The 15,000-nt window shown below is 39.3% G+C and overlaps 2 protein-coding genes across 2 annotated transcripts in view; both read right to left on the reverse strand.

Moving 5' to 3' along the window:
- The window catches only part of LOC137621817 (adhesion G protein-coupled receptor L3-like), a 40,482-nt gene extending 38,864 nt beyond the window's left edge, over window positions 1-1,618 (reverse strand). The window contains exons 1-2 of the mRNA XM_068352323.1: window positions 1,601-1,618; window positions 713-829 (exon numbers count right to left, since the gene is read on the reverse strand). Of these exons, the coding sequence (XP_068208424.1) occupies window positions 713-829; window positions 1,601-1,618 (135 nt within the window). The remainder of the gene's footprint in view (window positions 1-712; window positions 830-1,600) is intronic.
- The window catches only part of LOC137622047 (mucin-22-like), a 39,161-nt gene that overhangs the window by 854 nt on the left and 23,307 nt on the right, over window positions 1-15,000 (reverse strand). Inside the window, exons 7-10 of the mRNA XM_068352526.1 lie at window positions 5,300-5,319; window positions 3,404-3,562; window positions 1,766-1,907; window positions 713-829 (exon numbers count right to left, since the gene is read on the reverse strand). Of these exons, the coding sequence (XP_068208627.1) occupies window positions 1,821-1,907; window positions 3,404-3,562; window positions 5,300-5,319 (266 nt within the window). The 3' untranslated portion in view covers window positions 713-829; window positions 1,766-1,820. The remainder of the gene's footprint in view (window positions 1-712; window positions 830-1,765; window positions 1,908-3,403; window positions 3,563-5,299; window positions 5,320-15,000) is intronic.

Raw genomic sequence — 15,000 nt, forward strand, 5'->3', positions numbered from 1 at the left:
AATTTACTTTACATTATTATTTTGAATTAATATATTGAAGACTATGTATGGCGATGAATTTATTTTTGCTTAAGAATAGGGTAAATAATGGATTTTAGTATAATTTCCGATAATTGATGATGATGATTATTATCATTATTTCTATTATTACTATTATTATTATTATTATTATTATTATTATTATTATTATCATTACTTGCTAAGCTACAACCCTAGTTTGGAAAGCAGGATGCTATTAGCCCAGGGGCTCCAACAGGGAAAATAGCCCAGTGAGGAAAGGAAAAAAGGAAAAATAAAATATTTTAAGAAAAGTAACATTATAATACATATCTCCCATATAAACTATATAAACTCTAACAAAACAATAGGAAGAGAGATAAGATAGAATAGTGTGCCCGAGTGTACCCTCAAGCAAGAGAACTCTAACCCAAGACAGTGGAAGACCATGGTACAGAGGCTAGGGCATGACCCAGGACTAGAGAACAATGGTTTGCATTTGGAGTGTCCTTCTAGAAAAGCTGCTTACCTTACCTAAAGAGTCTCTTCTACCCTTACCGAGAGGAAAGTGGCCACTGAACAATTACAGGGCAGTACTAATAATATTATTGTTTCTAAAGATTTGATATCAAAATATGCTGTTCTAAGAGTAGAAAGAAAAGAAATGAGCGAATAACAGTAAACCATTTCAGAATTTGATCCTACTTGAACTTACCTTATGAAGTAGCTCCCAGGTGGACGATATGTTCAGAATGTTGCTTGTGATGTGAACGAAGTCGTCATTGTAAATTACCAAAAAGTCTTCTCTCTCCTCAGGGGAAATATCCAAAGACTGAAAGTAATAAATAAAAATAGATTACCTTGAAGAGATATCAGAGGGAATTTACTGCTGCAGTATATTGTATTCCTGAGCTACAATATACTGTATTCCTTTCCTACAGTATGCTGTATTCTTAAATACCATTGATTATATAAATTAGGTTTTATGGAATATTTTACCATGTAAATTTTAAAAATGTTTATTATTTCCTATTGAATTACTTTAAAGAGGATAGAAGTTATTCAAAGAATCACATATATGATTCTGATTAGTAATAATGTCTGACAAGTAACCATCTTATAAGTTGCAGAATTTGCTAAGTAACAAAATCTGATAAGTAATAAAAAGAGAGAGAGAGAGAGAGAGAGAGAGAGAGAGAGAGACGAGAGAGAGAGAGAGAGAGAGAGAGAGAGAGAGACCACATACAAATAAGTTAGCAAGAGGTATCTGGCATTACTCGTGGAATCACTGTCTTGATCAGCCAATACAGTTAGATTACTGAGAGAGAGAGAGAGGAGAGAGAGAGAGAGAGAGAGAGAGATTGAGAGAGAGAGAGAGAGAGAGAGAGAGAGAGAGAGAGAGAGAGAGAGAGAGAGACCATATGCAAATAAGTTAGCAAGAGGTATCTGGCATTACTCGTGGAATCACTGTCTTGATCAGCCAATACAGTTAGATTACTGAGAGAGAGAGAGAGAGAGAGAGAGAGAGAGAGAGAGAGAGAGAGTGAGAGAGAGAGAGAGAGAACCACATACAAATAAGTTAGCAAGAGGTATCTGGCATTACTCGTGGAATCACTGTCATGATCAGCCAGAACAGTTTGATTATTCAGTAAAGAGAGAGAGAGAGAGAGAGAGAGAGAGAGGAGAGAGGAGAGAGAGAGAGAGAGAGAGAGAGAAGAGAGAGAGAGAGGAGAGAAATGTATCTGGTAGTACTTGTGAAATCACTTACCTGTTGATCAGCTAAAGCTGTGAGATTGCTCAGAACGCCAATGAGAACTACGAGATCATTGGCCGTCAGGGAGGCGTTGTGATTGGTCAGGCTTCGCACGTCGGAAGAAAATGTCGGTCGCTGATTGGTTACCGGATTTGATCTGAAAAAAAAAAAAAAATATATTGGATGGTTTTGTCAAATGAATGTTCTTTGAGTGGTGAGGTTTTTTAAATTTTTTGTGGAAGATGTTACCTAATACAAATAAATAATAAACTCATTTATACTCGAATTATAAGTTAAACTTTTAAATTGTAAACAAAGCAGATTATTTATAAAACTGAATGTTTATCATATGTTTGAAAAAATCAAAAAATTTTAAATAAACTAGATTTATTCATGAAACTGAATGGTTGTGATATGTTTGGAATACTCAAAATTTTAAACAAACAAGATTTATTTATTAAACTGAATGGTTGTAATATGTTTGGAAAACTCAAAATTGCAAACAAATTAGATTTATTTATTAAACTGAATGTTTGTCAAATATTTGGTAAACTCAAAATTGCAAACAAATTAGATTTATTTATTAAACTGAATGTTTGTCATATGTTTGGCAAACTCATAATTGCAAACAAACTAGATTTATTTATAAAACTTAATGGTTATCATATTATGCAAGATCTCTCTTGACATATTAGAGAAAAAACATTCTTAAGGAGATAAAATTCCAAGTCTTCTTTCATTATTCCATAATGTAAAAGAATGATAAAAAATCTTTGCAATGTGTTCAAGGGAAAGGTATTATTAATATTCTAATTTTAAATTAAAATCTAGACAGAATATTTCTCAGTTGTTCTATAATATTTATTCTATCACCATTTTTTTCTTAATTCAGATGTGTTTTTTAAGTTACAGTTTATTTCGCCAAAATGTCATTAGTAAAATCTTTCAGATTTTTTTATAACTTTTCTGGTTCCCAGTCTTTCCAGAAGTATTTTTCCAATTATATTTTATAATAAAACTTTATTTGGATTACTTTATTACCTCCAATTCTAGTTTTCATGCATAAGTTTTTTCCAAAAACAGTATTTTACAGTCACATATCACATATTTTGTCTATTTCTTTCCATTATTTTCATGGTACATAAGTTTCACATTAGAATATGAATATGTGTTTATATATTATATATACTTTACGTATACACACACACGCACATAAACATACACACACACATAATATCATTATTATTATGATTATGATTATTATTACTTGCTAAGCTAAAACCCTAGCTGGAAAAGCAGGATGCTATAAGCCCAGGGGTTTATATATATATATATATATATATATATATATATATATATATGTAATATATATATAATATATATATATATATATATATATATATATATATTATGTATATATGTATGTATATATAAATATTATATATATATATATAATTATATATATATATATATATATAAATATTATATATATACATACATACATATATATATATATATATATATATATATATATATATATATATATATATATATATATGTATACACACACACACACACACACATATATATATATATATATGAATAATATATACATACATACATACATACATACATAAATAATCCTTTACAAACCAAATATCCAACGTCACTGATCCATTTCTGAACGCACAAATCCTCCATGACGAACAGCTGTTGTCCCGGAAGGCAGGTGACGACCTGGTATCCTACATATCCTTCGTTCGGGCACGAACGTCTCACTTCCTTGCCTGGGCATACCCAGGCAGGAACTCCCTGTAAAAGAAAAAAAAATACACTTCCTAATAAACAGCATTGTACTCTCAGTTACGATCATTTGTGGCCCAAAGGACGTATAATGGTGCCTAACTTATCTTCAGCTGGGTTTTATGGCAATGCTTCTGTCAAATGTCTAGTAGTCCCTTCTATTTCATGTATCAGAGTCAATATAAAACAAAACGTTTATACCCACACACATACTATATATATATATATATATATATATATATATATATATATATATATATATATATACTGTACAGTATATATACATAAATTGTTAATCTACAACTTACAATTTATTCATAAATGAGAATGTATGTTTGTGTGTATGTTAGTGCGTGGACGTTTTTAAATGTCGAGTTACGAAGTTGGATGGCGAGATAAGGGGAAATGCAAAGACCTATTATTATTATTGGAGGAGGCTCACTGTAGGAAGTAGGCCCACCCATGTGTGGTGTCTTCTGTATTTGTTAAATCAACGATGTTTCAATGTTTCTTTGCTACATCAGAAAAATTACATAATAATAATAATAATAATAATAATAATAATAATAATAATAATAATAATAATAATAATAATAATAATAATAATAATAATAATCTCCCTAATATAATAAAGAGGAAATGTTTGGATATATATATATATATATATATATATATATATATATATATATATATATATATATATATACATATATATATATAATGTATATATATATATATATATATATATATATATATATATGTGTGTGTGTATATAAATATATATATATATATGTGTGTGTGTGTATATACAACATATGTACTGTTTATATATACACATATATATATATATATATATATATATATACATATATATATATATGTATATATATATTCATATATAGATATATATAAATATACTGTATGTATGTAGGTTATATATACATACATATATATATACACATATATTCATATATATATATATATATATATATATATATATATATATATGTGTGTGTGTGTGTGTGTATACAACATATGTACTGTTTATATATACATATATATATATATATATATATATTATATATATATATATATATATATATATATATGTATACATATATATATATGTATATATATATATATATATATATATATATATTCATATATAGATATATATAAATATACTGTATGTATGTAGGTTATATATACATACATATATATACACATAATATATATATATATATATATATATATATATATATATATATATATATATATATGTAGGATATATATATATATATATATATATATATATACACAAATATATATATGTGTATATATATATATATATATATATATATATATATATATAAAATTTCTCAGACGTATAACTACTCGGTCTCCTCCCGTCCCTCGGGTAGAGGGAGAGAGGGAGTAGTCATATCCCGACAAGAAAAGTGGATGGGGTGGCAACGGTTGAATCTGCGTGTGTGTGTGTGTGTGGTGTGTGCGCGCGCATGTCTATCTAAACCTTTAGCAGTCATTTTTGACGGGTTGCTTACACTAGCATTAATGATAATTATCACGAAAAAAAAATTATTACGATGATTACCAGAATAATAATTAGTCTTCAGACACCATTACCGTATTAAGATTCTTAAGATGAAATCATAAACACAAGTATAAAAGACTATTGTTTTTTTACCTCAATAACACTGTACGGTAGGAAGGTACATCATTGCTTACCGTTTCCACGTCACAGCAATCTGGAAAAGAAGAAAATTAATTAATCTGATCCTGATTCTCAAAGAGACACTCCCTTTCTCATATACCATATTGCTTTCTTCTTCTCCACCGTTGTTCCTACATTAAGGGGTCGGTTGCCTCTCCAATACTATCTATCAGAAGGCAACCTCTTCCACCAAGCATCTTCTCTCCATATCATCCTTCACCTTATCTCGCTATCTAATTCTCCGCCTCCCTCTTGATCTTCCTCCCTTAATAGGTTCCTCCTCACTCCTTCCCCACCAGCCATCCCCAACACGTGTTCACACCATCTCAGTCGTGACACCCTTATCACCTTTAATCTTTACTATACCTGCCATTTCTTATTTCAGCATTCTCATCTTAAACTTTGTCAAATCAACTACTAAATACACTAGATTTATAGTAAATAGAATTAACTTCTCTCAATAAGAATAACATTTTCACTCTAAAACACACCCTCTTCCTTACAGGACGGTAATTGGTCTAAACAATGACTGCTGTATGATGATAGATAATAATTCATTTCTTTACTGTAATTTTCGACCACTAAAGTTTTAAAATCTACGTAATTATCTACTTTATTCATAGTAGAATTTTAGAAATAAAAAAGTCATGAAATAACATTACAAGTAATGACAAATGTAGATAAGCTGTTGACTTGAGTGATCAAAGGGTGGTCACTACAGTCAATTTTTTCTATCGAGGCGGTATTCATAAAGAAAAGGATATGCTTATGCATGCAAAATATGAAGGAAATCCTTCTACTTGTATTCATAAACATTTCAAGCAAAAGCTTCTACTTTTAGAGCAAAAGCATATCCTTATAATGACATAAAAGTAAATGGTTATACATAAAGAAGACCCTTTACTTTGTACCAACCGTGTGTCACACATTGTATATATTATGCCTTGTATCTGCGCTCTTCCCTCGCACTAAAAAGAACCTGAATGATCATGTCTCCGGTTTTCCTCTGAACTTTGTCTGTCTCTCGAACATGCCATGTCCTGTTGCCTTGCCGTTTTGTATATAAAGGAGAGTGTTCTATAATAATATAGCTCAGTCGTTTCCAATCTGCCTTTGATTTCACAACTCCTCTCTCGGCCCGTCACATTGGTGACCCCGGAAGTCGACTCGCTCCCACCGCCTTCCACCCCCACCCCCTCGCCCCTTCATCGTTGGTACTATGGCGGACTCTACAGCAGTTGGTGTTGCGGCCGCTCCATTCAAACTTTCATCGTTTGCCAGCGGAGAGGCGTTTGCTTGTTTTCAGCGCGCAGAAGTCCAGTTTCATATCAGGGGCGTGACTCGCTCAACCACCAAAGCGGATTATGTTCTCGCGGCGATACCCGAGGACACCTTCCCAGAAATATCCGACTGGCTTTGTGAACAAGGAGACACCCCAGTAGCGTATGACGACGTCAAATCATACCTTCTGCAGCAGTACTCGCCGTCGCCAGCCGCCCGTATAGCAAAGCTTTTTCAGCTCTCGCAACAACCGTTGGGGGACCAAAGGGCTTCGCTTGCCCTCAGGGAAATGACCAGTATCGCTCGCCTTCAACCTGCCGCAGACGGCTCTCCTCGTGAGGTGAACCTACTCCGTGCCCTTTGGATACGCCGTTTACCTGAACCTGTGCGCGCTGCCATACCCGATGTCGATAGTTTACCCATAAAGGACTTGATGACCAAAGCCGACGCCCTTATGGACAGCCACTTCAAGACCTCCATCAACGCCTCCACCCCTGACGACGAGGATGCCTATTCAACGTCAACCGAAGCTGACATGAATGCCGTAGGACATACACGCCTACCCCGTGACGTGCCGAAGCGGCGACAAAGCCGCCCACCACCCACCAATCGCTCGCGCCCCAACGAACGACTTCTACAGCCACTTACTACCTCCCATCCGCCGCAGTTTTGCTACTACCACTTCAGATTCGGGGCAACCGCGAAGAAATGTGCCAAAGATTGTCAGTGGCCAAAAAACGTGTAAGTAGGCCATCGCTTGTGGCGGTGGCCTCCCATGTTTCTAATCTTTTCTTTTTACAGGATGCAGGAACGGGCGTGCGATTTTTGGTAGACACAGGTGCTTGTCGTTCTCTTTTGCCAAGGAAACTCTTCAAGGCACAACGTAGTCTGTCTACATCTGCCGACGTCCGCTTGGTAGCTGCCAACGGATCTGCGATACCCACCTACGGTTACGAGAGCCTCACATTATCGTTCAGAAACGGTAAATTCAATTGGAAGTTTCTCGTTGCTGACGTCACAATGCCAATCCTCGGTGCGGATTTCCTCTCTCATTTCCACCTTCTGGTCGATGTCGCCCACCGACGATTGGTCAACGCAGACTCGTACTTGTCGACACCTCTTTAACCCGCCTCCTCTAACCTAGCTCTCCACATCAGCACACCCACGGATGCCTACGCCCACCTCCTCATGTCGTACCCGGAAGTTTTTTGTCCAGAACTTCGCCAAACGCCCACGGTTCCTGCCAAGCACGGTATTTATCACCATACCAAGATGACGGGACCCCCAGTCTTCGCAAAATTCAGACATCTGGCACCGGAACGATTGGCAGCCGCCAAACAGACATTTGCCGAAATGGAGAAAATGGGCCTTTGCCAAAAGGCCTCCAGCCCATGTTCGTCACCCTTACACATCGTTCTGAAGAAAGACGGCTCCCTCCGTCCGTGCGGGGATTACAGGCGCCTGAACATGCAAACAGAACCGGATCACTATCCCCTCCCAAACATTGCCGATGTAACCTCCTACCTGCACAAAGCAAAGGTTTTCTCTACGCTCGACCTCCTGAAGGGGTATTATCAGGTGCCTATAAACCCAGAAGACATCCCCAAGACTGCCATCACCACTCCGTTTGGCACATACACCTTCAATTACTCCTGTTTTGGCGTTCGTAATGCTGGGGCAACGTTTCAACGTCTCATGGATGGCATCTTAGGGGACCTCCCTTTCTGTGTATGTTATGTGGACGACATACTTGTGTTCTCCTCCTCGAAAGAGGAACACCTCCGTCACCTGCGCATCGTGCTCGACCGCCTGCAACAAAACGGCCTTGTAGTCTGGTACGACAAGTGTACCTTTGGCGCCAACGAAGTGTCGTTCTTAGGGCACCGTATCACTCCTGAAGGAGTCCATCCCCTCCCTGAGAAGGTAGCAGCCGTTCAGAATTTCCCAACGCCCTCGACCGTCAAAGCTCTGCAGGAATTCTTGGGCATGATCAACTATTATCACCGTTTTCTGCCAGCCATTGCCGCCACTCTTGCTCCCCTCTACGCCTCCCTCAAGGGCAAGCCAAAGGACCTGAAGTGGGGTCCCCTTCAAGAAGCAGCCTTCTGCAATGCAAAGAAGGCCCTATCAACTGCTGCGGCTCTCACTTTTCCTATCCCACACGCCCCTCTCCTTCTCTCCACTGATGCCAGCGACGTTGCTATTGGTGCAGTACTCGAGCAAGTGGTCAAAGGCTCGCCCCGCCCATTGGCCTTCTTCAGCAGAAAACTGTCCAAGGCAGAATCGGGTTATTCTACCTTTGATCGAGAATTGCTGGCGGTGCACTTGGCTGTCCGTCACTTTCGCCATTTCTTAGAAGGTACGCCCTTCGTCATTCGCACAGACCACATGCCTCTGATGCACGCCTTCACTCGACAGTCTGACGCCTGGTCCGCCCGTCAACGCCGACATCTCTCCGCCGTGGCTGAATACAATTGCCCCCTCCAATACGTCCCTGGGAAAATGAATCCCGTTGCCGATGCCCTGTCAAGAAACACGTTGGCTGCCGTTCAACTGGGATTGGATTACAACGCCCTGGCTGAAGCCCAATGATAGGATCCAGAGTATCAAGCTTGTAGGACATCCTGCACGTCCCTCCGTTGGGAGGATTTTCCCCTCGAAAACTCCAACACCACCCTCCTCTGTGACATCAGTACTGGTAGACCGCGACCTTGGATTCCTGCTTCCATGCGCCGACAGGTGTTTGATTTCATCCACGGCCTTTCACATCCCTCGTGCCGTTCTACTGCACAGCTGCTGAAGGCAAAGCTCATTTGGCACGGCATTTCTAAGGATGCTAAGGATTGGGTCCGTGCCTGTACTTCTTGCCAAACTTCCAAAGTACATCGACACACGGATTCAGGAGTGGGCACCTTTCCTCAACCTCAGCGTCATTTCGCACACATTCACGTCGACGTTGTAGGCCCCCTACCCACATCACAAGGACATCGTTACCTGTTTACCATCATCGACCGCTCCACTCGTTGGCCTGAAGCCATTCCCATGGAAACTGCAACGTCCGCCTCATGTACATCTGCCTTACTCTCTGGATGGATTTCAAGATTCGGTATCCCTGAGCATATTACTTCTGACAGGGGAACCACTTTCACCTCTCAATTATGGACGTCATTAGCGAATCTCCTGGGCATCACCCTACATCAGACAACGGCCTACAACCCCGCTGCCAATGGAATGGTTGAACGTTTTCATCGCACCCTCAAAGCAGCTTTGATGTCCCGCTGCAAGGATTGCAACTGGTTTACTCAGCTTCCCTGGGTCCTCCTTGGACTAAGGACCACTCCTAAAGATGCCCTCGACGTCTCGGCAGCCGAAATGGTGTATGGCGACCCGTTGGTCGTCCCTGCCGAGTTTTTTCCTTCTACAACCTCCTCCGACTATCTCCAGCGCATACGTCACGTCGTGGGAAAATTTACTCCGTGCCGCCAGACTTACAAGCCCCCAGCGAAGCATCACATACCAACGGACTTGCACTCTGCAACGCACGTCTTCCTGCGCAACGACACCAGCAAGCCACCGTTAACGCCCCTTTACACGGGACCTTTCCTTGTGATCCGACGCAGTCCGAAAGCATTCCTCCTAAACATTCGGGGCAAAGAAGACTGGGTCTCCATTGATCGTCTAAAACCTGCTTATCTTCTGCCAGATGACCCGCCTACAGTTCGCCTCTCTAGATCAGGGCGCCCTATTTAACATGTACAGTATGTCATTTTTAGGGGGGGAGCCATGTACCAACCGTGTGTTACACAATTGTACATAATTCCTATTGTATATATTATGCTTGTATCTGCGCTCTTCCCTCGCACTAAAAAGAACCTGAATGATCATGTCTCCGGTTTTCCTCTGAACTTTGTCTGTCTCTCGAACATGCCATGTCCTATTGCCTTGCCGTTTTGTATATAAAGGAGAGTGTTCTATAATAATATAGCTCAGTTGTTTCCAATCTGCCTTTGATTTCACAACTCCTCTCTCGGCCCGTCAAAACTTCATTTAAAGAGCATTTGCTTCGAAAAAGCTGAGTCTGGTCAGTAACAGACTCCATATCGAAGAGAAAGGTTGTTCTGTCCGATTCTCAGCACGATGGCAGATTTTGTGGATGTGAGGCATGTTAAACAATACATGCCCCGTTTAACCACACTTGATCGTGATTTCAAGATGTATTCCGTTTTGAAGAACAAAATGTACAAAACGGAATCTCGGAACGTTTTCGGAAGAAAACTTTCCCGACTTTCCAAAAGTCTTCAAAGGACATAGCCGTATACTTAACATGGATTTCTGAATGACTCCGGAACTGAAATTTCCAGGAGCAGTCCTGAACAACTCCTCCCTGAGCTTCAAATGACTTCTGAAGACCTGATCTTCAATTTTTTCAAACGTAGCCTGCACCACCTCACATGATCTGTATGTAGCTGGCGAAATCTAACCAAGGAATTGCGTGTCAATAGGAGTAAGAGGAAATGAGTTGATGACTGGGAGAAGGATTTCACATAACTCACAGAGATCGCGTTCTGGCGGAATAGGAAGCTGCCGGTAAGAATTATGCGTTACGTCTTCGGAACACCATCAACTACTGGTGGTTTTGGTTGCTGCCGAAGTTGCCGATCGTTCGTTTTATATCACCCGACCTATAGAAAGACACGGGATCTTCCGTTGGCAGCTGAGCTTTGAAGATCATAATGTATGCGCCTTGAAGGATCCTTTGCTTGGGCTTTTGCGACGATGTCTTATTAAAGGAGACTCTTGGAAAAAGTAAGAGGCTTTGTATCGGTGCAAAAACGGATTGCAAGAATGAGGATGGAGGCAGAATGGTTCAACTGAACGGTGAGTGACGTGTAGTTCTTCAACAGGATTGTCCCAAAATTCGCCATTGAAGTAAGGACATATCCAGACGACAATGGTAAATATATCATGTTGCTCGTCATTTACTTTGGCATGATAGTGTACGCAGAGAAATCGATAGTATTCATCTCTTCACTCATTGCCCGGATAGGTAAAGAATAAATGCCTTCGATTTCCCTGAGGAATCTGACGAAGTGAGGACTCGCGGCACTGAAATCTCTTTAGAAATCTAGGACACTGACGAACTAAGGAAAAGACAATGAAATCTCGAAAGAAAAAGATAATCTAATGAAAGAATATCTTGAAAACTAGAAGACAGGAGAGAACAGCGAAGAAGAGCCTCTAATGCCAGAGGTAAGACACCTCAAAATATAGATCGAAGACCTTCTAATGCTAAAAGTATGGAACCTAGAAATATATGTCAAAGAACTTCTAATGCTAGAAGTGTGGGAGCTAAAGAGAGAGGTCAAAGAACTTCTAATGTTAGAGGTGTGGGAGCTATAAAGAAAGATCAAAGAACTTTTAATGCTTGAGGTAAGGGAGCTGAAAAGAGGTCAAAGAACTTCTAATGCTAGAGGTGTGGGAGCTAAAAAGAGGTCAAAGAACTTCTAATGCTAGAGGTGTGGGAGCTAAAAAGAAGTCAAAGAACTTCTAATGCTAGAGGTGTAGGAGCTAAAAAGAAGTCTAAGAACTTCTAATGCTAGAGGTGTGGGAGCTAAAAAGAAGTCAAAGAACTTCTAATGCTAGAGGTGTAGGAGCTAAAAATAGGTCAAAGAACTTCTAATGCTAGAGGTGTGGGAGCTAAAAAGAGGTCAAAGAACTTCTAATGTTAGAAGTGTGGGAGCTAAAAAGAGGTCAAAGAACCTCTAATGCTAGTGGTGTGGGAGCTAAAAAGAGGTCAAAGAACTTCTAATGCTAGAGGTGTGGGAGCTATAAAGAGGTCAAAGAACTTCTAATGCTAGAGGTGTGGGAGCTAAAAAGAAGTCAAAGAACTTCTAATGTTAGAGGTGTAGGAGCTAAAAAGAGGTCAAAGAACTTCTAATGCTAGAGGTGTGGGAGCTAAAAAGAGGTCAAAGAACTTCTAATGCTAGAGGTGTGGGAGCTAAAAAGAAGTCAAAGAACTTCTAATGCTAGAGGTGTAGGAGCTAAAAAGAGGTCAAAGAACTTCTAATGCTAGAGGTGTGGGAGCTAAAAAGAGGTCAAAGAACTTCTAATGCTAGAGGTGTAGGAGCTAAAAAGAAGTCAAAGAACCTCTAATGCTAGAGGTGTGGGAGCTAAAAAGAGGTCAAAGAACCTCTAATGCTAGAGGTGTGCGAGCTAAAAAGAGGTCAAAGAACTTCTAATGCAAGGGGTGGGGGAGCTAAAAAGAAGTCAAAGAACTTCTAATGCTAGAGGTGTAGGAGCTAAAAAGAGGTCAAAGAACTTCTAATGCTAGAGGTGTGGGAGCTAAAAAGAGGTCAAAGAACTTCTAATGCTAGAGGTGTGGGAGCTAAAAAGAAGTCAAAGAACTTCTAATGCTAGAGGTGTAGGAGCTAAAAAGAGGTCAAAGAACTTCTAATGCTAGAGGTGTGGGAGCTAAAAAGAGGTCAAAGAACTTCTAATGCTAGAGGTGTAGGAGCTAAAAAGAGGTCAAAGAACTTCTAATGCTAGAGGTGTGGGAGCTAAAAAGAAGTCAAAGAGCTTCTAATGCTAGCGGTGTGGAGCTAAAAAGAAGTCAAAGAACTTCTAATGCTAGAGGTGTGGGAGCTAAAAAGAGGTCAAAGAACTTCTAATGCTAAAGGTGTAGGAGCTAAAATGAGGTTAAAGAACTTCTAATGCTAGAGGTGTGGGAGCTAAAAAGAGGTCAAAGAACTTCTGATGCTAGAGGTGTGGGAGCTAAAAAGAGGTCAAAGAACTTCTAATGCTAGAGGTGTGGGAGCTAAAAAGAGGTCAAAGAACTTCTAATGCTAGAGGTGTGGGAGCTAGAAAGAGGTCAAAGAGCTTCTAATGCTAGCGGTGTGGGAGCTAAAAAGAAGTCAAAGAACTTCTAATGCTAGAGGTGTGGGAGCTAAAACGAGGTCAAATAACTTCTAATGCTAGAGGTGTGGGAGTTAAAAAGAGGTCAAAGAACTTCTAATGCTAGAGGTGTGGGAGCTAAAAAGAGGTCAAAGAACTTCTAATGCTAGAGATGTGGGAGCTAAAAAGAGGTCAAAGAACTTCTAATGCTAGAGGTGTGGGAGCTAAAAAGAGGTCAAAGAACTTCTAATGCTAGAGGTGTGGGAGCTAAAAAGAGGTCAAAGAACTTCTAATAATAGAGGTGTGGGAGCTAAAAAGAGGTCAAAGTACTTCTAATGCTAGATGTGTGGGAGCTAAAAAGATGTCAAAGAACTTCTAATGCTAGAAGTGTGGGAGCTAAAAAGAGGTCAAAAAACTTCTAATGCTAGAGGTGTGGGAGCTATAAAGAAAGGTCAAAGAACTTCTAATGCTTGAGGTAAGGGAGCTGAAAAGAGGTCAAAGAACTTCTAATGCTAGAGGTGTAGGAGCTAAAAAGAGGTCAAAGAACCTCTAATGCTAGAGGTGTGGGAGCTAAAAAGAGGTCAAAGAACCTCTAATGCTAGAGGTGTGGGAGCTAAAAAGAAGTCAAAGAACCTCTAATGCTAGAGGTGTGGGAGCTAAAAAGAGGTCAAAGAACCTCTAATGCTAGAGGTGTGGGAGCTAAAAAGAGGTCAAAGAACCTCTAATGCTAGAGGTGGGGGAGCTAAAAAGAGGTCAAAGAACTTCTAATGCAAGGGGGGTGGGAGCTTAAAAGAGGTCAAAGAACTTCTAATGCTAGAGGTGTGGGAGCTAGAAAGAGGTCAAAGAACTTCTAATGCAAGGGGTGTGGGAGCTAAAAAGAGGTCAAAGAACTTCTAATGCAAGGGGTGTGGGAGCTAAAGAGAGGTCAAAAAGAACTTCTAATGCAAGGGGTGTGGAAGCTAAAAAGAGGTCAAAGAACTTTTAATGCAAGGGGTGGGGGATAGATGTCGCTAGCGAGGCTTTGGGGAAGGCGCGGTGGCGTCTGTGTTCTTTCTGATGCATAAACTTAATTAAATACAAGTAAAAACAGGGCATTAAATATGTATTATAAATACTAAACTCTTTCTTATCTTGACAGCACAAATGAAATCTTATAAGTTCCAACATGTAACTAAGCCCTCCCGAAACACGAGTCAACCTTTTCTGCTTGGAGGATATCCTTGCAAGTAAAAGGTAGAAGTACAAGGTAATTCTCTGAAGCAAAAGGTAGAAGTATAAGCAAATCTTAATTCTCTGAAGCAAAAGGTAGAAGTATAAGCAAATCTTTCTTTCCATATTCATAATGATTACCTTATGCTTACAAGGATATCCTTCATTTTTATGAATACTTCCCATATTTGCACAGACTCGCAGGGGTGCCCCTTTAGCTCGGAAAATTTCCTAATAGCTGATTGGTCGGAAGTATTTTTGTCCGAATGCCATCATTGTTTTCAAATGATTACCAAGTAATGGGAATTGAAACTTATTTATCAATCTAAATTTC

Source organism: Palaemon carinicauda, chromosome 28, assembly GCF_036898095.1.
Source record: "Palaemon carinicauda isolate YSFRI2023 chromosome 28, ASM3689809v2, whole genome shotgun sequence".
NCBI lineage: Eukaryota > Metazoa > Arthropoda > Malacostraca > Decapoda > Palaemonidae > Palaemon > Palaemon carinicauda.